Here is a 20,445-nt window from a genome sequence, read left to right as displayed (position 1 = left end):
GCGAAACTACACGCGTAACAACGAGCCCGATTGCCGGCCTTCTTTCGCAACGCGCGCTGAGAGCCGCGGGGTTTCTGCCGGGCGGTCAAGCTTTACTTTGGGGCCCGCACTCAAGGTCCTCCCCGGCCGGATTATTTTTTCCCAATCTGCTGTTGACCAGTGTTTGGAGGCAAGCAACAAAGTCAAGGAATTCTGTCGCACACGGTGTCGGAGAGTTCTCTTTGTTCAATATGGTGACTTCGAGCACAGATGCGCAAGCGTCAGGTCTTGCCGATGGATTGACCCCGGCTCACACTTACATTCCCAACCAAGGGTATGTGAATGCTGATGGCAGTCTCCCCGCTATGGCGGGGCAAGATCCTGAGGCGCAAAACGGCGAGGGCGACGAGGACGAGTTCTACGACGACATTTTCGAAGACGAGGAAGAGGAAGATATGGATGAAGAAGATTTCAACTCCTCCAACCCATCGGATCTCACGAAAGCTTACAATCGTCAACGGAAGGTCAACGAACTCGCCGCCGATCCCAATGTCCCCAAGTGGACATACCCGAAGACAAACTCCCAGAAACCGACTGTCAATACACACGCCCTGGTAGACGACCAGATCAAGTCTCTGACGAAACATGCGGGCAAGATCAAGTTGGACGACATGCAGTCGGGCATGGCAGCCCGTGGTGACCGCGGTGGCGACCGTGCCGACAGAGCGACCTCCGAACAGGTCCTGGACCCCCGGACACGAATGATTCTGTTGCAGATGATCAACCGTGAGATTGTGTCAGAGATTCACGGTTGCTTGTCGACCGGTAAAGAAGCCAACGTCTACTACTCCATCTCCTACCCCAACGCCGACGACCTCACCCCCGTACACCGCGCCATCAAGGTCTACAAGACGAGTATTCTGGTGTTCAAGGACCGCGACAAATATGTGACGGGTGAATTCCGCTTCCGCGGCGGATACAGCAAGAGCAACAACCGCGCTATGGTCAAGCTGTGGGCGGAGAAGGAAATGCGCAACCTGCGCCGCATCTACTCCGCCGGCATCCCGTGCCCGGAGCCCGTCCACCTGCGCCTCCACGTCCTCGTCATGGGCTTCCTCGGTAATTCGAAGGGTGTCGCCGCCCCGCGCCTCAAGGACGTCGAGTTCGATATTCCCGACCCGGACGCCAAGTGGCGCGAGATCTACCTGGAGCTGCTTGGCTACATGCGCGTCATGTACCAGACCTGCCACCTGGTCCACGCCGATCTGAGCGAGTACAACATGCTCTACCACAAGAACAAGCTGCACATTATCGACGTCAGTCAGAGTGTCGAACACGACCACCCGCGCAGTCTCGAGTTCCTGCGCATGGACATCAAGAACATCAGCGACTTCTTCCGTCGCAAGAACGTCGACGTCCTCCCCGAGCGCACCCTCTTCGAGTTCATCATTGCCGAAGACGGCCCTACCACCCACACCCCCGTCGAGCCCATGCTCGAAGCCATCGAGCACCTGTATGCTACCCGCGGCGAGAAGGGCGACGAGGTCGACACCGCTGTCTTCCGCCAGCAGTACATCCCTCAGACCCTCGAGCAAGTGTACGACTTTGAGCGCGACGCTGAGCAAGTCCGCGCTGGTAAGGGCGCAGACCTGGTCTACCGGGATCTTCTCGCCGGCGGCAAGCCATCCGCCGCCGCCGACCACGAGGAGGAGGACGACGAAGAGGCCAGCGACGCCGGCTCCGATGTAAGCGGCGGCGTCTCCGTCGAGGGCGCCGAGCTCCAGGACGGCGAGGTCGACCCCTTCGCACCCAAGCCTCCACGCGGCAAGCGTTTCGAGGACAAGGACGAGAAGCGCGACCACAAGCAGAAGGTCAAGGAGGAGAAACGGGAGAAACGCGCCAATAAGATGCCCAAGCACATGAAGAAACGCCTGGTATCGTCATCCACGCGCAAGAAGAAATAAACTAGACCTTCACATCCATCGGTGTCTATCTTCTTACGTTTTTTTTGTTTTGGATTTGAGGAACACATCTCATCCTCTGCCGAGTGCCTCCAGGGAGAGAAAAAAAGCTCATTTGTTTATTTTCGCACGATCTCATGATGATACTTGATGACTCCGGGATTCTTTCTTCTGTTTGTGTCTTTGTGTTTGGGTCGTAATGGTTGGTGTTGTCCATGTCTATAAATCACCGGGGAGCAAATAGATACATATACATGATAAGTGGGAGCGTCGAATGTGAATAAGAGCTCGCTTCAACGCAATACCGAAGCAACTACATGCATTACATCGCTCTTTCATTTATTCTCACCAAATTATGGCATGGGATTGGAGGTAATTAAGGTGGCTGTATGACAAACTTACTAAACCGCAGCATTGGCCGTAAATAGTGATGGAGTATCTAGACCTCGGATCGAGAATAGATTCTTCGCCCACGCTTCGGCTCAATACATGCACAAGTTATGCCCCTCCTTATATCTTTCCGAATATGGTATAGTAGTGTCACGGTATAACTTGTTTCGCGGGAAGATGTAAACTCAAAAATCTTAAAACTAAGTGTCACTTAAAACCATTGCAAAGAGTTTATTGATGTGGTATGGGTATGGGAGACTGACTACAACATGGAGGGATATCAGATGGCTTCAATCGAAATACGTAGCCACTCAGAAACACGAACACCAGCTAACCTATCAGAGCTCTCTTTGAACATCAAACTGGGCCATGGCTTCGACTTGGTGGGCATGAATGATTCCAGGTGCTTACATCGCGGGAATCATAAAGACCCACGAGTATGCATCCGCCAGAATCATCAGTTCCACTTTATATGGACACCAAGCAAAGATGTGGCTGTGTTTTCAGGGCAGAGACATGCCTATTTATGAGTTCATCATGTAGGTAGGACTGGGCCACACAACCGAAGCCAGAAATTATAGCTTTGTGAGAAATACCGTAGCTTCGGCAAGAAAACAGCCGTCATAGGCTAGGCGACTTGCTTGCTCCTTGCCTGCAAACGAGCAAGAGCTTGTTCGACAAGTGACTTGGGTAGGTCGGGAATGACTTCATCATCGGCGACAAGCTCTTCTGCTGCCGCTGGTGGGTGCTGCTCATCGCTAGTCCGGACGGTGGATTCAGCGTGCGCCTCAGACGGCTCACCATCCTCGGGTTTCAAAGAGCCACCGAAAATGCGTTGGAACTCAATTCGCATGGGTTCGCAGCCAATGCCAGGCCAGATATCCGATGGTAGATAGTCTCCTTGCTCCACTCGGAATGCTTCGCGGGCATTGACATCCTCCTCGTAGAGCTGGTCCAGCTTGTGCTTTGCATCACGCAGCACTTTCTCAACACGTTGTCGTACATGTCTCCGCCGCGAGACTTCCAGAATGAGACTGTCGTATGCTTCCAGAAAGCCATCGTACAGTGAACTAAGGTCAGAGAGATCTGCAAGACCACCATTGATGCGATCATGCTCCTCATTCCATACACGTGTGAAATTGTGTGCCTGGGCAATATAGCTGGGAAGACGCACAGAGGCCAGCGACGAGATATGACCGAAAATCTCCGTCGTGGCATTATAAACAGAAAGTAGATTGTCCCGACTACAGATAATGCTTTCCAGAACAGACTCCATCTCGCCTATGCGATCCTGGATTTCCATTACAACGTCCTCAGCCTCAGCAGCGTCTTTCATGAGAACGCTGACCATCTCCAAGTATCCAGATTCACTCAGGGGATCCAGAGGAGCATTCAAGTGAGCATTAATTTCTTCTTCAATGTTAGGGCCACCTCGACCGTTGACATTGACCCCAGCCGGCATATCACCTGTGATGGTCTGTGCCGCAGCGCCTCCGCCTTCCGTGTGCTTGACGGCAGTGACGCACAGATCAAAGTGTCGGACCAATGACTCCAGCAGGTTAGCCATTTCCTGTGCATGCATCTCGAGTGAATGCAGCATTGATGGCATTGAGGACAGATTAGGCAGGCTAGAGTTTGAGGCAGATGGCGATGAAGATGAAGAGGAGCGCGAGGAGGCTAACTTTGTAACCTCCCGGTAGTTGCCCAGGGCTTTCTTGATTGCTTGAAGCTCGTTGTCAAAAGCATAATTGGAAGAATCCAGATCTAGCTGAGCAGCATTCGTGCGGTCAATCGAAGCCTTCAAAGCTGCATGAAGCTCGTCGACACCACGCTCATCAACGAAATCGTGTAAGCTTTTCTGGTCTTCACCATCCGGACGAAAGGAAGGATGAACAATGGTCCCTTGTAAGAGACCTAAGGTCTTTCTCAGACGGGCACCAGCTGCGTCCAGATCCTTCAAAACACCGGCAAACTCCGATCTGCCCCGAAGGGATATCTCTTCCACCTCAGAGCGAACGCTATAGAGAAGTCGGAGCTGATTGTTGAGCCCACGTCGGAGAAAACCTGTACGTGCAGAGACTATGACACTTTCCTCCAATGCGGAGCGAGCGGCAGTGACAATCTCATTGGCTCGCCAAACGTGATTGATGGAGGACAGCGATCGCTTCGCTGCGACTAGGTGTGAGATAAGAGTATCTAATTGCGGGATTGAACTTTCCTGGTCTTTCGAGGCCTCGCCCGGATGATGGACATCGTTCGATACGGCCGAGGATTCCAGAGCTGACGACATCATGGGTCGGGCACTCAATCACGGCATCAAGGATGAATTGGAGAGCAAAAATGAGAGGCTCGTATAGCGATGGCTGTGTGGCCCTTGAAGCCTTCACGTGCTTGGGCGGAATCCCAATTCGGTGTCGTGAGACAGATAGGTTCTGATCCAATAGATGTGTTTCCTAGGTAGAATATGTCGCGAGAATGGATAAAATTGGTGAACAATCACCTCATAAAGCATATATTGATTTTTGCCCCCCTGTTTGTTTGTGCCTATTGACGCCTTATTCCAATAAGTGGTCGTCAATCCCATGCTCCCTGTGCATCTGGCGGTGAGTTTTGGGGGACGCTGACAGGTGAAGGGGCCTAGCGATGCGACAGCGGTGTGAGCCTCGATTATAGGTCATAAAAGTCCCCCATCTCAGAAGACGATCGGAATTCACAGACCCAATGCAGAAGGGTAGAACAGGGGGGCGGATGCAGTAAGAGGAAGCACTGGGCGCTGGGGCTGGACTGACCTGAAGGAGCTTCTGCCCGAATGTCCCGCACCAGGACACAACCAGGGTATCAGTCATAAAGTTCAAGTATTGATTAGTCCAGACGAGTCATTGTGGAGATACGACGCAACTGGTAATTATCTGGAACTTTAGCAATGATGGGTGCAGAACGGGAGGACCAAGCGATGTGCATCCTGAATTCTTGTTGTGTTCTAGAAAAGAGATGACGGCGATGTCACGGTACGGTAGGCAGACGGAGGCCTCAGGCACTGAGTGTCAGCCCGCCGCAGCGTCACCGCCTCGAACGATGTACTTCGTGGATTGGAAGTAGGCTCTAGAACTAACTGCTTATCTGTTGTAAATTGACCCCAGATCCGGAGCTCCGGAGTGGTATGCAGCTAAGGCCGGCTAGCTGACAATCTCTTTGGAATAGTGCCAAACGCATAAGCCTGAGTTGGAGACCAGGGGATCCGCAATTGGCGAAACAGAGAGCGAAGATGGCGAAGATGGCGACAGATGGCAGAATTCTGCCGTGGCAAAGCGCTTTTACCGCTTGTTGCGACTTCTTGCGCCGATGGCGCAATCGCCGCACGTGACCGACGCCCCAGAAAGCACGAGACGAGGTATGCTTTGCGTGATCGCAGCTCGATGTCGCGATCGCTCAAGAAAGTCTCCCTTTTCTTCTTCCGACTCATATTTATCTACACATGCCCTTGCGTGCTTTCTTGGAGTTTGGCTGGTCCAAATCCTTCGCTGAACATTGTCATTTCCCGCCTTGTCACCCCATTCATTCATACTTCCATACACACTAAATCTAACCGTCTCTCCGCTCCCGCCCTGACACCGAGTCACACTACCTCTGCGCAACAACGGCCCCAGACGACCGCTTCGACAAACGGAATACTTTACCAGGGTCCCCGTCACGCTTCTTCCTCGCACACCCCCTACCCCCCTGCTCTCTGATAACTCAAAGCGCTCATATTTTATTACACTGGCTATCTCAGGCGCTTTGGCTACCTTAAGCGCCTGTTGAAATTCATAGCGTTCTTCGAATATTGTTCGCTGCAACAGCCGAGGCCACGCAAGCCCTGTGACTACTTGGGCGCTGGTGCCCCTCGGACCATTTTCGCCTCGACAAGGGAGATGGAAAACACTCGGCAAGAACATGATATGATCCCTCCCTCGCAGACTCCCTTACAATCGATCTTCGGTGGTCCAGCTGAAATCATCGACTATGTTACCGATGCCGATTCCGATAATCATCAGCATGAGCCCCACAGCCCTCCCGACCTAAACGCAACTTCTGCGAATCTCGCGGACAAGAGCCTGGCACCTTTTCTCGCTCGACACGTCCCCGAGCAATACGGCGCCCTCGGACCGCAGAATAAGGGCCCTATCGAAATGAGTGGTGTGGATTCACGCTACTGCTATCGTCATAGGCCTGATCGTAAATGCAGACGACAAGCAGATGAACCAACTATGGACAAATTACAACGAGTGAGTTCTCCCACACCTTGATAGTCCCCCGCACTGTTGTTCCGATGGCAGTAGCTTGCAATTTTGCTTGGTTCAGCTGAACTTATTTTCCGTTGATTAGGAGTTGGAAACCCTTCCACAAAGCGATCAGCAAGGTATCGCGCATGTCTGGTCCCTCTTCTCCGCCGCGCCAGCAAAACACCGGAAATTGCTTCTCCAGGGGATAATGGCCCAATGTTGCTTTCCGCAACTCTCCTTCATTTCCGCGACCGTTCGAGATCTCATCCGCATTGATTTTCTTACCGCGCTTCCCCCGGAGATATCCTTCAAAATTCTGTGTTACTTGGACACCACGTCGCTATGCAAGGCTGCGCAAGTGTCACGACGTTGGAGAGCACTCGCGGACGACGACGTGGTTTGGCATCGGATGTGCGAACAGCATATTCATCGCAAATGTAAGAAGTGCGGATGGGGGCTCCCTCTACTTGATCGGAAGCGCCTGCGGGAGTCGAAGCGTGAGATCGAGCTGCGCGCCACCAACTGGGATCTTAGTGGACCGTCGGCTGGTCCCGCAGACATCTGCAACGCTGAGACTGATGCGGTGGCCTGTGTTAGCGCAAATCCAGCGAAGCGGAAGTCTGATTCGCCTGAAGATGAATCTGCTATTGTCAAGCGCCATTGCTCGTCTCTGACCCCGGCCCCCGGCAACGATGAAGCCTATTTCAAGACACGATACAGGCCTTGGAAGGAAGTCTACAAAGATCGTTTCAAAGTGGGAACGAATTGGAAGTATGGACGTTGCTCCATCAGAATTTTCAAGGGCCATACAAATGGTATTATGTGTCTTCAATTTGAGGATAACATTCTTGCTACGGGGTCTTATGATGCCACGATCAAGATCTGGGATACTGAGACCGGCCAAGAGCTGCGGACCCTCCGTGGGCACGAATCCGGCATTCGTTGTTTGCAGTTCGATGACACCAAGTTGATCAGTGGCAGTATGGATCGAACTGTAAAGGTCTGGAACTGGCGCACAGGCGAATGCATTTCTACCTATACCGGTCACCGTGGCGGGGTCATAGGCCTGCATTTTGATGCAACCATTCTTGCTTCTGCCTCTGTCGACAAGACCGTCAAGATCTGGAATTTTGAGGACAAGTCGACCTGCCTTCTTCGCGGACACACAGACTGGGTCAATGCAGTGAGGGTGGATTCGACGTCTCGCACTGTCTTTTCCGCCTCAGACGACTGCACTGTTCGACTCTGGGACTTGGACACTAAGACCTGCATTAGGACATTCCACGGACATGTGGGTCAAGTGCAGCAAGTCATCCCGCTTCCTCGAGAATTCGAATTTGAGGAACATGACGCGGAGTGCGAGAATGACAATGTTAGCACGATCTCTGGAGACATTGAGCCTGCCTCTCTCCAAGCTACACTTGGACTGGAATCCAATTCCGTCATGTCTCAGAGCTCGCCTTTTGGCCCCTCTTTTGCCGAGGGCCGTCCAGCACCACCTCGTTACATAGTCACCAGTGCTTTGGATTCCACAATTCGTCTGTGGGAAACAAGCACCGGCCGCTGCCTGCGCACTTTCTTCGGACACTTGGAGGGTGTCTGGGCTCTTGCTGCTGATACATTACGCATTGTGTCTGGAGCCGAAGATCGTATGGTCAAAATCTGGGATCCCAGAACTGGCAAATGCGAGCGCACGTTCACTGGACACTCTGGCCCTGTCACTTGCATGGGACTAGGTGACAGCCGCTTCGCCACCGGCAGCGAGGACTGCGAAGTTCGGATGTATAGCTTCCAGAGTTGAAGTCGCGTCTTGTCTGTACGCCAACTTCATCTTTTTCTTCTTTTCTTCAACTTTCTTTCACCAAAAGCCAACGCGGCTCTTTTAATGTCTTTCTTCTTTTCAAACTTTTATGAAAATACCCATCATGTTTGTTGTTTTTTTGGGGCGTGGTATGGAAAGGATAATTCTATCAGGAACGAGGTTTTCGGGTTCGGAGAAAGCCTGGCGTTGGTGTTATGTTGTGAGATTCATCTGTTCAATTCATGCTCTCGACCCTCTGAGATGACTTTGTATGATCTACGTGAATAGAACCTCGAAGAGTCTTTCACAGATGCCAGATGCTTGAAGAAATGCTTAGCACTTTGACTTATCTCATCAGTCTTTCTTGTTTGAATGGCTTGAATGTTGCGCAAGAGTCTTGCCAAAGTCAAGGCCTGGATAGCTTCTTCTCCTACGATAAACTCGCGTATTCCAAGCCATATAATAACGACCAGGACTCGCGCGGCGCTTTGGTAGGTCACTGCATATCCCCACAATCTTGACAGGTTTACGAATCATGTTCATGCACATAGGTAACACGAACAAAGATAACAAGTAACATGAAGGTTAGTACCTAGTCATACTCGGTGCCACAGCAATGGAAGACCCACTTGGGTTGTTGTGGGTCTTCTGTCCCTTCTAGAAGCCTGCTGGCGGCGGCTAGGAGGTTATAGATTTGAGCACATATTGTGTGAAGTATACGAGGTCTCTATCATTACCGAGCTATAAGGGCGACGAAAATTTCTCTAGCACCTCAAGTGAATCCTTCCAGCGCCTACCACTATACCAAGGGAGAGCCCTGCACAAACACACATCCCAGCTAGCAACATAACCACAAGATCAAGGGGGTATATAGTATATAAGTAGTATCATGGAACGTCACAGCAAAGGCAACCCGCAATCAAAACGACTTGCAACAGAGCTACCGTGCAAAAGTAGATAAATGACCCATGCTCCAACTCAAAAGAAAATACTATGCAAAAGCAGAGCAACCACCATGCTCTTTCCCCTACATCCATCGCTCCTTAGCACCCTCGCCAGGTGCCGGTAGAAATTGAATCGTACCCTAATTCTTCTCCACATCCTGAGTAATAACAACAACCGCAACTATAACCAAAATCATAATGCCAATCTGGCCGATAAGAAGCCAGACCTGATTCGTCATGATGGTATGGTTGTCTTTCAGACACCGCTTTTGCATCTCGGTGAGCTCGGTGAGTGTGGTGTTTGTGATACTGTCTGTTGATTTGCTGATGGGTTAGAAGGTGGATTTGAAAGGCTGATGGGGTGTCCCGTGGTGGTGACTGTGGGTCTTACCGTATGGGTTGTGTTCCTGTGCTGGTGTGTCTCGTGAGTGAATCGATCTGGGGATGGAGGCGTGTTCTGGCATAGGAATGCAGATATGGATCATCTCGTGGGGATGGGGCTTGTTGGAGGAAGAGGCCGCTGTTGTCGACGATGGGAGTGATGCAGATGCTGTGGGGGAGGATGCGACCCCTGAAGACGCTGCGGTCTGGTCGGTGTTGAGTTCAGACATGGTTGCGGTGTATGGAATGATGAGATAGAGGATGGGCGTCTCGGGTCGGACTCAAGTGCTTAAGTGGTCTGGAAAGCGCAGTTTGGTATATGAAATGTCAGAAGATCCGAGGACAGTGGTTTGTGGCAGACGAAAGTAAGCCAGCGCGACGAGGCGCATACGCTTGCTGCTGCCTCAAGCTCGGACTCGGATGGTCGAAGTCGATATCGCTTTCATTGTGGAAGTAGAGGATGGATGATTCATGTCGGCATGAGATAACTATGGGGTTGCTCTGACCAAATCCCGAGAAAATCTGTCATGCTCTCAAGCATATGTAGTGATAAGAATGAAGTCATCCGGACATACGATCCTTGATCAGTCGCCAGCTTCGTATATTTTACCTTCACCCACGTGCAAGGCCCGCCCGTTATATTACCACACGCAGAAGGCTATACAGGGAAGTAAGACCCCCAGTTGCAGCCATGAGGCTTGAAGAGACTCGTCCTCGTCTGCAACCTGACGCTCAGGACAAATCTCTGATAACTCATCCGCCGCCTGCGTACATTGAAGTCGAGGCCCCCGGAGACGGAATATTCGAAGTCGACGTCTGTCCGCCTGAGTACGTCAAGGTCGACACAAAACTTCACCTGAAAATGACGAGAAGCCCACCGATGTCCAAGCCAGCCATCCAGCACAGTCCACCGTCTCAGCGGTGATAAGTTCATGTACGAACACCGTCGCCAAACTGAAAAGTGAGTCTCGAACGGCTTGCAGAGATCTTTCTTTCAGCTGTCTAGACTGACGTGAATAGTCAGGATATCGTGCTCGGTGGTGGCGCCTTTACCTCGGCATAGCCATCCTGGTGATCTGCCTGGGCTCGATCATCGGTCTTTCTGCTGCGCTTCTCGGTCATGGAAAGACAGGTGCTACATCTTCCGCTACTACATCTTCCGATGACCAGTCAGACTACTCCGATGATCTGTCATACTACTATAGGGATCCTTTCAGTGCCATGCTCGGCTGGATTTCCTCTCTCTGGAACACGGTATTCGGCTGATTCCACTCCCCCGGCCGTAGTATACCGCTTCTAGATTAACTAGTATCTGTTCTTCCTTTTCTCCTCGGCTTGCCGGGTTGCGGATAATGTACGGAGTGCGTGCAATGGTAGGATGAATTAGATAGAGTTGGGTTGGCTAGCGTTTGGATGCATTCGTCTTTCTTGGTTCTGTTTTTGGTTTTGAGTATCTGCTTGAGCATTTCTTTCGATAGTATAGGCAGGACATAGAAAAACAACTCCATCTGACTAAAGTTTGAATTGCATTGATCTCGATATAGCTTTGCTTGGCGGGACTGAGGTGGTGAGACCAATGAGGTGTTTATTGGTTTGCTCTGATCCCTGCGGAACGGATTAAAGGTGGCTGAAGTGAGGTGGGTGTCACTTTTGCTTGTTGTAGACTGCAGATAGTACCTTCTACTTTCTGTGTACCTATGCCAAAGTGGAGTCTGATGGAAAGATCATCAGTTTTCACTGAAGGATTGATGATCAAATCTAGAACAACCCGCTGAAGTGAAGGTAAGTCTCACTAATGGCATTCAAGGGAGATCAAGTGAGGATATCGTTCAGCTGCAGACACAATCTAAATGCATACTTGACTAGGTCTCTAACAATCCCCTGCGTCTCGAGTATAGCCGTACCTGGGCACTGCGGAGGGTGAACTGGGATGCGGCCTGTTACTCTGTGAGACATGCAAGGTGTGGATGGGGTTGTTGGAAGGAGATATGAGGAAGATGGTGCCAGAGAGGAATGAGCGCGAGGATCCGGTTTTTGGCAAGCGGGCGGACGTCGACTTATTCTTGCCCGGGAATGAGATAGATGTATATGAAGTATGCAAAGACCTGGGGTTTATTTATAGTATGGCCGGGGCCCGCTTAGCTTACCGTTTGTTGCCCACATTATACTATCACTGGCGAAAAAGTATTTACGCGGCACCTTTCCAAATCTTACCCCCATGAGAAACCTGTCAGCATGCAAACTTAGCAGAGACCATAAGCTAAGCACAAAGCTGGTGAAAAGCCTAACTTAGGTTTTTTTGCGTTAGTTACTGTTCCGCACAAGAATCTGACAAGGGCAGCATTGCTTGAATACTTCGCAATCCGCTAATGATAGTTACGAAATCTACAAAAGAAAGCATGAAGCACCTTGAAGACCCATTTCTTGTATTTGTTGTAGGACGAGAAGTAGGGCCTTTGCTATATCACTGGGCCGCATCAGATCATTTGACCCGATTGTGTGGTGATGAAGGATGCATTTGCTTGCGTCTGGTCTGGTCAGCAGAGGGTAAGTTGGTTTGATTCACCTCGGGCTTCTCTGGAACTTCTAGAACTTGGTGGTGTCACGTATCGCATTTGAAAGATTAAGACCGATGTCGGATGTAGAAGATGTAAGGCACCAGCGAGTAGTTATAAATTAAGAACACTATCTGCAGCGATACACCCTCAGACGCAGAACAAATGCAGAGGATACTACAGTACTGTAAGAGGTAAGGTAACACTGTTAACAAGCCAAGCCAACCGACCAAAGTAGAAAGGTCAACAAAGAACATCGATTTCTTACAACAAGTTAAGATTAGATTGGCCAGGATATACTTAATGTGCACTTCTGTGAGAGAGGATAATATGAACTAGGAAGTATAAGAGAGAAAAAGCAAATAGAGTCCCTGCTTGATAGTGCAAGATCTTAACGGTGTGTTACTGCGTATTATCCTTAAGTAAGTTACGAACGGGTCCATGACTAAAGCCCCAGAATTGCGCCCGTTGATTGCACAGCGGCCGGAATTTCTTTTCAACAGCGAGCGAATCCACCTGCACCTTCTTTCCTTCCCTTTCATTGTGTTTCCATTATTTCCACAGGTGCCCTCTGCGTCCTTCCCCTCTCCATGAGTCTACGGGCGTACATGATACTGCCAGTGTTACTGCACTACTCACTAGGTTACTACCTGTACCTACTAACCTAAGTCCAATTTCTTGCCTGGGATTCGACAATCTCAAAGACAACCCACCCCTACCTCCCCCCTCCCTCCCAGGCTTTTTCCCTTCCCTACTACTTTTGCAACTTTTATAATACCTCCAATTTTTCCGACAGGTTCCATTCTGAATCCACCAACCCACTCAAGACCCCAACCCACACACCACCCCCAATCATCGTGCTACCTCGAGCTGCCACGAGACGTGCGCAGCTCACCGTCACGACGTCTTCCACAAAGCGCCGTAAGGTAGCAGAGCCTCGCAAACCAGGAACGCTTCCGGGTTTGTCGTTTGCCTCGCAGGCCGGAAGACGTCACGGCCAACCTCCTAGCTCCGACCGCTCCTCTTCCTCCTCCTCGGCCTTGCCTCATCGCCGCACTTCGCCCACTTCTCCTTCACATCGCAGTCAAAGTTCATCGGCTTCACCGCCTCCACGTTACATTCCCGCCCATCTTCAGGACGAAGTCCTGGGAACTAGATCTCAATCCTCTGCTCCTCGCTCTCCGACCCCGGATCTCACAGCCAGTGCCGTCGACTGCCCATCGGCCGCCTGCGCTGGTTTGACCCTACACAGCGATCCTGCGACCGATATGTCGGCTTCAGACGAAAGGGTCAACGCTCACGGAGCGTCAGACGCCGAAAAGGATGTGCAGATGGAACAGGTTCCGGTCCTGAAGGACAATCAACCTACTTCTGACAAACGGGATACGATGGACACCTCGGGATCGGGTGACGATACCTCGACTGGCAACGACGACAGTGCATCCTCCGACAATGTATATCCCACTCCTTCCAGCATGTCTACCTATACTGCGCCCACGGAAACTCGAGTCCACTCGAAGGCGGAGGCTTCCGTCGCACCCGTTGAACCTCCATCCTTCGATGATCAGGTCGCGCAAGTGACCAGGCACATGATGCAGCCGATGCAGGAAAAGCAGAAAGGATATGTGGTGTCTATGTCGTGGTTAAAGCGGGTGTTCGCGCGAAGCTCTACCCATGCGGACCAGGCGGATAAGAATGCTGCTGAAGGAGAGATTGGCCCGGTTGACAACTCGGATATTGTCCTGGTGACCGATCCTGCTAACGCAGGCTTCAAGGACGAATACGGGGAGCCGTTTGTTCCCCTCAGGCCCGGTCTGCAGCTTGGCGAGGACTTTGAGATTGTACCTCAAGGAGGCTGGGACCTTATCATGCAGTGGTATGGGCTTGCGGAGCAGTCTCCTGCCATTGTCCGCTACGCTCACAATACCTCACCGGCCGGCGAGAACGAGAACATTCAATACGAGATCAATCCTCCAATTTTCACGATTCTTAAGCTCACGAATCCGTCCGCGGGAACAACTCCTAAATCACTCAAGGAAAAGAACATGCTTCCGGTTCGAACGCTTGCCAGCAGACACACGAACTTCCAGAAATGGTTGAAGCATGCTAAAGAACTCGCGAAAATCGACATGGCGACCAAAGTCCGCGTCTGGAGAGTCCTGGACGGTCTCGCTAGTACCACCACCTCCGCTGCGGTCACCCCCGCCGCCTCTCGAACAGCCTCCCCCGCGCCTTCTGCATCGACTGCGCCCAATGCTGGAGGTAGCCTCGTCCTCGATCTCAACACGTTTCTTTCCCTTGCCGAAGGATCCCAGCGGGAGTTGCTGGAAGGCATTAGAGATCAAACCTCCAATTCCAACTACAACGGTAGTATGACGTTGGATCTTGCCGGCCTGGGCGGTAGTGATATCATAGTACTTGAGGAGCGGCTCCCTGGGAAACAAGGCGACTGGGTGTCTGAAGCTTCCAAGCAGACACTAAGCCGCCTTGGGGTGCCAACCGGAAAAGTTAAGAATGAGGTATCAACCAAAATCAAGACTAAGAGCCCTGCCACTAGTGGGCGCTCATCCCCAGTTTCAGAGCCTATCAGGGGCAGACGCAAGGATGGCAAACCGCGTGGTAACACAGGTCTCAGCAATCTTGGAAACACATGCTACATGAACTCTGCCCTGCAGTGTGTCCGCAGTGTGGAGGAATTGACCTACTACTTCTTGAGTATGTTGCTTGCACTCAGCAAGAAAAAGTAGCCAGACTTGCGTACTGACAGACAATCTTTAGATGACGTGTACAAGAAAGACCTCAATCCCAGCAATCCCCTAGCTCACAACGGTGACGTGGCTAAAGCGTATGCTAATCTGCTCCGCCAAATCTACGACGAGGCAGGCCAGTCCTCCTTTGCTCCTCGGCAGTTGAAGCAAACTATTGGCCGCTATGGTCCGGCATTCTCTGGATATGGACAGCAGGATTCTCAGGAATTCCTTCTTTTCCTTCTCGATGGTCTCCAGGAAGACTTGAACCGGATTCAGAAGAAGCCATATATTGAGAAACCGGACTCTACGGACGACATGGTTCACGATAAAGCGGCGCTGAAGGAGTTTGCAGACAAATGCTGGGACATCTATAAAGCCCGCAATGACTCTGTGATCACAGATCTATTTGCTGGTATGTACAAGTCGACTCTGGTCTGCCCGGTTTGCGACAAGGTCAGCATTATCTTTGACCCTTTCAACAACCTCACTCTTCAGCTCCCCATTGAGAACCTTTGGAGCAAGGAAATCTTCTATTTCCCCCTCAACAAAAAGCCAGTCATTGTGGATGTGGAGATTGATAAGCACGCCAGCATCAAGTCTCTGAAGGAATTGGTCGCTAAAAAAATGGGCTCTGATCCTCAACGCCTGGTCATGTCGGAGATCTACAAGAATAAGTTCTACAAGATGTTTGACAACACCATCTCCATCGCTGAATGCCAGATCAGCAATGGTGATGACCTTGCCATCTATGAAGTAGAGTCTGTTCCCACCAATTATAATCCGGACAAGGCTCAGAAGAGTTACTTCTCTTTCAACCGGTCAGAGCATGAGGAGATCCCTAAGCTCGATTCTCCCAGAGCCGATCGGTTGCTCGTGCCTATCTTTAACCGTTATGAGAAGCCGAGGTCGAACAACCCGAAGAATACCATGCGACCCCTCTTTGGCGTGCCATCTTATGTTGTCATCAATAGGGAGGAGCTTGGCGACTACGACGCTATTTTCCGCAAGGTTCTCGCACAAGTCGCCTCCATGACGACACGTGATTTTCTCAATGAGGTCAACGAAGCAGAGTCCAGCCAGGAAGATTCAGACACCGTCGTCATGAACGACGACGACGCACAGTCGGCCGACTCCAAGATCAAGACCTCTTCTGTTGATGGGGAAGATGGAATCGTCGATGTCTCCATGCGCGACGCGGAAGATGCCCAGGATGATAAGCCGGCTCAGCCCGAGGGTGGCATTCCAGCCAATCTTCGTAGCCTATTCGAGATGAAAATCATCAAGTCGAATGAGGTGGTCCCGCTTGGCTTCTCATCGGTCGATGACCACAAGGAATATCCCCGCATGTCTTTCAGGATTAAGACCAAACCCGCGGTGACAAAGCAGGAGGTACGTCTCACTAAGCTTTACATCTGATCATAAGTAGAAGTCCACTGACTTGCACCAGCCGACGGAAGATACTCCAGAAATCGCCGCGAATAAATCGGACGAGGAAATCTCCGGGAAACAGAGCCCTGAAAGTGCCGACGGCGACTCCGACGTCTTCACTGATGCCAAACGCCCGGCTCCCAAGCCTACCACCCCGACCCCGCCCATGATTCGACCGGGTGAGGGTATCGTGGTCGACTGGACGGAAGCCGCTTACGATGCTCTTTTCTCAGGTGGCAGCGGGAAAGACTCTCTGCGGGGTAGCCCGACTTGGACCAACATCGAGAGACATCCGGATCCCGAGCTTTCCAAGAAGCGAGCACTCCGGCAGACACGCAAGAAGAGAGGCGTCACTCTCTACGAGTGCTTGGATGAATTCAACAAGGAAGAGATCCTTTCCGAGAACGACGCGTGGTATTGTCCCCGGTGCAAGGAACATCGCCGGGCCAGCAAGAAATTCGAACTCTGGAAGACACCTGACATCTTGGTGATGCACTTGAAGAGGTTCAGTGCCAGCCGTGGTTTCCGAGACAAGCTTGATGTCCTGGTCGACTTCCCGGTGGAAGGTCTTGACATGAGCGGTCGGGTAGAGGCTCCTGAGGAAGGCAAGAGCCTTATCTACGATCTTTTCGCCGTGGACAATCACTATGGTGGACTCGGAGGAGGCCATTACACGGCCTACGCTAAGAACTTTATGACGGGTCAATGGAACGAATACAATGGTAGGCCGCGACATGTACTCGAATCTGGTAGGGTTAGTGCTAACGTGATGTAGATTCATCTGTATCGAGACCCCTCGACCCTCAGAGTGTGGTCACCCCTTCGGCCTACCTCTTGTTCTACCGCCGCCGGTCCGAACGTCCCTTGGGCGGCAAGGTTCTCGAGGAGATCACCGAGGCGTCGACGCGTCCCGGAAGTGAGGCAGACTCTCAAAGCGAGTCGCGCGGGCCGTCTCCGTCGGGGGAAGGTCGGCGTCTCGGCGGCTCCTCCCGCAATGGGTCGTCGAGCGCATTAGCCGGAGTCGGAGCAGCTCACCAATCGGGAGATGGTGGTTTGCAAACTGGAACTCAAGTGAAGAGCGGGGATGAGGACTCGCCCCCGGAATATTCGAACAGCCCCTCGTATGGCGAGCGGAGCATGGACAAAACAGGTCGACTGGAAGGTATGGATTTCGAAGACGAGGCGTTCGGACACGGACCGCAACCCAGCCCGTTCCGCCACGTGGATCCGCCCTCGTGGTCGTTCAGTCACATCTCGGATGCTCACGGCCCTTTACAGATGACCGCAGCGCAACGGGGATCCACCTCTGATGATGATTTGCTCGATGACGATGACAGTAATAAGGCAGTCGGAGGGGGAGACGTCAGTGATACCGACCTTCGGATGGCCGCCTTGACAGATAGTCCCGAAGGTGGGTTGGGCCTCCCGGGGACTCCGATGGATGAAACTCCGTTCCAAGAGCTGCATCCATTCGGTGGTGATGGGGATGAGGACGATGAGGACGATTTGCCGGTGGTGGAGTTGCAAGTGAACGACGAAGACCGAGTTCTCCCCTGATCTCGCGTCAGGAATTTCTTTGTTCTTTTTTTGGAAATGTGAAACGAGCAATACACTGTGTTTTATACAGCGCCAGGGCCGGCGAATGTTAATCTTGGGCCATTACGGGGTATACGATATCATGGAACGAAGTGGATGATTTCTCATGGTCGAGTCTGGTGCGGTGGAAGCAATTCGCCAAGGCTAGGACGGATGGATGGACGGTCTGGGGCTGCATTGCATTTACGGGGATGGATGGCGGAGAGCCGTCCTTGCATTATATTTGTTTGATTGTTGGGGCACGGGTGTTGCCTGGGTAAAAGCTATTTCTGACTGAAAGTGATGGTAGAGCAGCAGTTGCTGCAGTTGATCAATATGAGTAACTGTGAACGAAGTGCGAGTGGCACCTCCGTGTATGATATTTGCCAGCGTTATGGATTAATTGGTAGAATCTATGGCCATGACGGGGTACAAGCTGAGATTGCCAATCCTGCAGTGTCTTGATCAACTTGACAGAGCCTCAAGTGATCTGCGGTATACGAGCTGCAGTCAGCTGGTAACGTCCGGGGCCTTTGAATGGGCGTACTATAGATAGACAGCATTCCGTGGCCGGGTATATCAAACAAAGGATGATCAATAATGAGCCTGCGAAGAAGAGATTCTTTCTACTTAATTGGGAGATAGTAGCAGTAGCAGTGGTAGGTAAGTTGTCAACAGTTGAATTCATAGTAGGAGTAGTTAATAGGAACAGTGAATGACAAAGAGCATCTTCTCTCATCACCCGATCAGGCAGGCACACGGGACCAGCTCACAGCCTGGCTTTTCTCATCGTCTCTTTCACTCTTGGGCCCTGAATCTTCTGCTCTTATATCTCTCTATCTCTGGGAAGATCTTCATTGCTCTTTCATCCATCTCTTCTATCTTTTCCATCTCATGTGGAGGTCTGTTGCATCAAGAACCAGATCCAAGAATACAATTGATCACCACTCGAAGCTGACGACCACCCTATCATCACTCGAAACACAAAACACACACCTGAAAAATAGCAACCACGTCACACCCTCGCCGCACACATCAGAGCAAGCAACAAAGCCGAGAGAAAGAAGGCAAGATGCCTCTCGCCTCTCATCCTCCACCACCACCACCGCCATCATCTTCATCTTCTTCTTCCCTCCGCTACAAAGCTGATGAACACAAACACACTCCGGAGATGTTGACACACCTTCCCACCGACCCAAGAACTACTGCTAGTCGTAGTACTACTACTACTAGTACTAGCACTACTCCTACAGCGACAGCGACAGCAACTCCGACTCCGACTCACCAGCAACGAGTCTACCCCGCGATGACAACAACTACCAAGAGCAGCAACAGCAGCAGCACAGGTCCCACTGACCAACCTCACCACCACAGCCCCCGAAGAAAGAGGAACAGCAACAGCAACAGCAACAGCAGTACAGCCCCATACCCAATCACCATTCCTCCGCGCCATCGCGAACTCTCGTTGACGGATAGTGAGATCAGTATTCTGGATTTAGGGCCTAGTTTGTTAGTGCTGGGGGAGGGAGAAGGGAAGGGAGAAGTGGTTGGTGATGAGGGATCAGTGGGTTTTGCGCATGAGCATGGACATGGCCATGGTCTTACGTCCTGGAAGGGCTTCTTAGCTTCCGGGGATATCCCCGGGATTGCTTCTGGGTATGCTGGGTTCCGGGGAGTCAGCGGTGGTACTGAGGTTGATCATGCTGGGAGAGGGAAGGGAATGGGGAAGGGGAGGATGGTTGCTTATTCTTCTGCTGCTGCAGAGGAACAGGATCTGTCGAGAAGCCATGCTCGTCCTCTTCCTTACCCTGGTGGTGGGGGCACGGTGGTGGTTAATGGTGATCGTGATGGTGCTGGAGACTGTATCTCGCCATTGGAGCGTTGGTCAATGATTGCTACGCCTCGGGGGTTGGGGTCACGGGTTATTGGGTTGCGGTGATAGATGGATCGATTTGCCTCGTGGAAAGGGCGCTGGAGTTGTCTAAATGTCTCTTCATGGTGCTGAGGTCTAAGGATTGGTTTATGGCATGTGGCGTGATGATGCTGGATAGAGGTGATTGATTGATTGATTGTACTGTACTGTACTTAACCTATTCCTGCTGTTGCGTGTCTGTACTATGTTGCATGGATGCAGGATAGAGTGAGTTCCTTGCTTGGTGTTGTCACTGCTGATGGTTTGGTGGTGAGTTTGGTGTAGGATGTCGCCGTAGCGGTCAATGGTGCTTGCTAGATAACATGGCAACAAGTTTCTTTATGTTATTGCAATAGTGATTCAATGGTGATTTGTTCATCACCAGTATTCCAATTCGGTGGGCTTACATAGATCAATATTCTCGGGGTGCCATACGCAGCATGAAGCTTTCAGGCGAAGTGTGGGTTCATACTTCGAGAAAACCGTATGGAGCATAGAGAGTTTAGT

At 51.5% G+C, this 20,445-nt stretch overlaps 6 protein-coding genes across 6 annotated transcripts; 4 read left to right on the top strand and 2 right to left on the bottom strand.

The window, feature by feature from the left end:
- The first annotated feature begins 157 nt into the window (after positions 1 to 157).
- BP01DRAFT_352673 (serine/threonine-protein kinase RIO1) lies at positions 158 to 2,262 on the top strand. Its single transcript, XM_025573995.1, has one exon. The coding sequence runs from the start codon at positions 231 to 233 to the stop codon at positions 1,941 to 1,943; it is 1,713 nt and encodes a 570-aa protein (XP_025435135.1). The 5' UTR covers positions 158 to 230; the 3' UTR covers positions 1,944 to 2,262.
- A 696-nt stretch (positions 2,263 to 2,958) lies between these two features.
- Positions 2,959 to 4,620, bottom strand: BP01DRAFT_287656 (autophagy-related protein 17; the record flags this gene model as incomplete). The annotated part of the gene is made up of 1 exon (XM_025571507.1): positions 2,959 to 4,620. One exon carries the CDS (start codon positions 4,618 to 4,620, stop codon positions 2,959 to 2,961), a length of 1,662 nt encoding a protein of 553 aa, XP_025435134.1.
- A 1,531-nt stretch (positions 4,621 to 6,151) lies between these two features.
- On the top strand, positions 6,152 to 8,552 carry BP01DRAFT_71918 (F-box/WD repeat-containing protein). The gene is made up of 2 exons (XM_025580045.1): positions 6,152 to 6,595; positions 6,696 to 8,552. The coding sequence occupies exons 1-2, from the start codon at positions 6,242 to 6,244 to the stop codon at positions 8,391 to 8,393; spliced, it is 2,052 nt and encodes a 683-aa protein (XP_025435133.1). The 5' UTR covers positions 6,152 to 6,241; the 3' UTR covers positions 8,394 to 8,552.
- Positions 8,553 to 9,306: 754 nt separating this feature from the next.
- Positions 9,307 to 10,148, bottom strand: BP01DRAFT_388234 (uncharacterized protein). Its single transcript, XM_025577806.1, has 2 exons — positions 9,729 to 10,148; positions 9,307 to 9,650 (listed from the first exon to the last, which is right to left on the bottom strand). Exons 1-2 carry the CDS (start codon positions 9,946 to 9,948, stop codon positions 9,478 to 9,480), a joined length of 393 nt encoding a protein of 130 aa, XP_025435132.1. The 5' UTR covers positions 9,949 to 10,148; the 3' UTR covers positions 9,307 to 9,477.
- A 1,939-nt stretch (positions 10,149 to 12,087) lies between these two features.
- BP01DRAFT_412916 (putative ubiquitin-specific protease UBP12) lies at positions 12,088 to 18,386 on the top strand (the record flags this gene model as incomplete). Its single annotated transcript, XM_025578978.1, has 5 exons — positions 12,088 to 12,215; positions 13,070 to 14,988; positions 15,052 to 16,412; positions 16,471 to 17,173; positions 17,227 to 18,386. The coding sequence occupies 5 exons, from the start codon at positions 12,088 to 12,090 to the stop codon at positions 18,006 to 18,008; spliced, it is 4,893 nt and encodes a 1,630-aa protein (XP_025435131.1). The 3' UTR covers positions 18,009 to 18,386.
- A 467-nt stretch (positions 18,387 to 18,853) lies between these two features.
- BP01DRAFT_352666 (uncharacterized protein) lies at positions 18,854 to 20,253 on the top strand. The gene has a single exon (XM_025573994.1). It carries the CDS (start codon positions 19,099 to 19,101, stop codon positions 19,963 to 19,965), a length of 867 nt encoding a protein of 288 aa, XP_025435130.1. The 5' UTR covers positions 18,854 to 19,098; the 3' UTR covers positions 19,966 to 20,253.
- The last annotated feature ends 192 nt before the right edge of the window (positions 20,254 to 20,445 follow it).

This window comes from Aspergillus saccharolyticus (genome assembly GCF_003184585.1).
Source record: "Aspergillus saccharolyticus JOP 1030-1 unplaced genomic scaffold BP01scaffold_2, whole genome shotgun sequence".
Classification (NCBI taxonomy): domain Eukaryota; kingdom Fungi; phylum Ascomycota; class Eurotiomycetes; order Eurotiales; family Aspergillaceae; genus Aspergillus; species Aspergillus saccharolyticus.
Note: the sequence above shows the minus strand (reverse complement) of the source record. Positions and strands in the feature narration are given on the sequence as shown.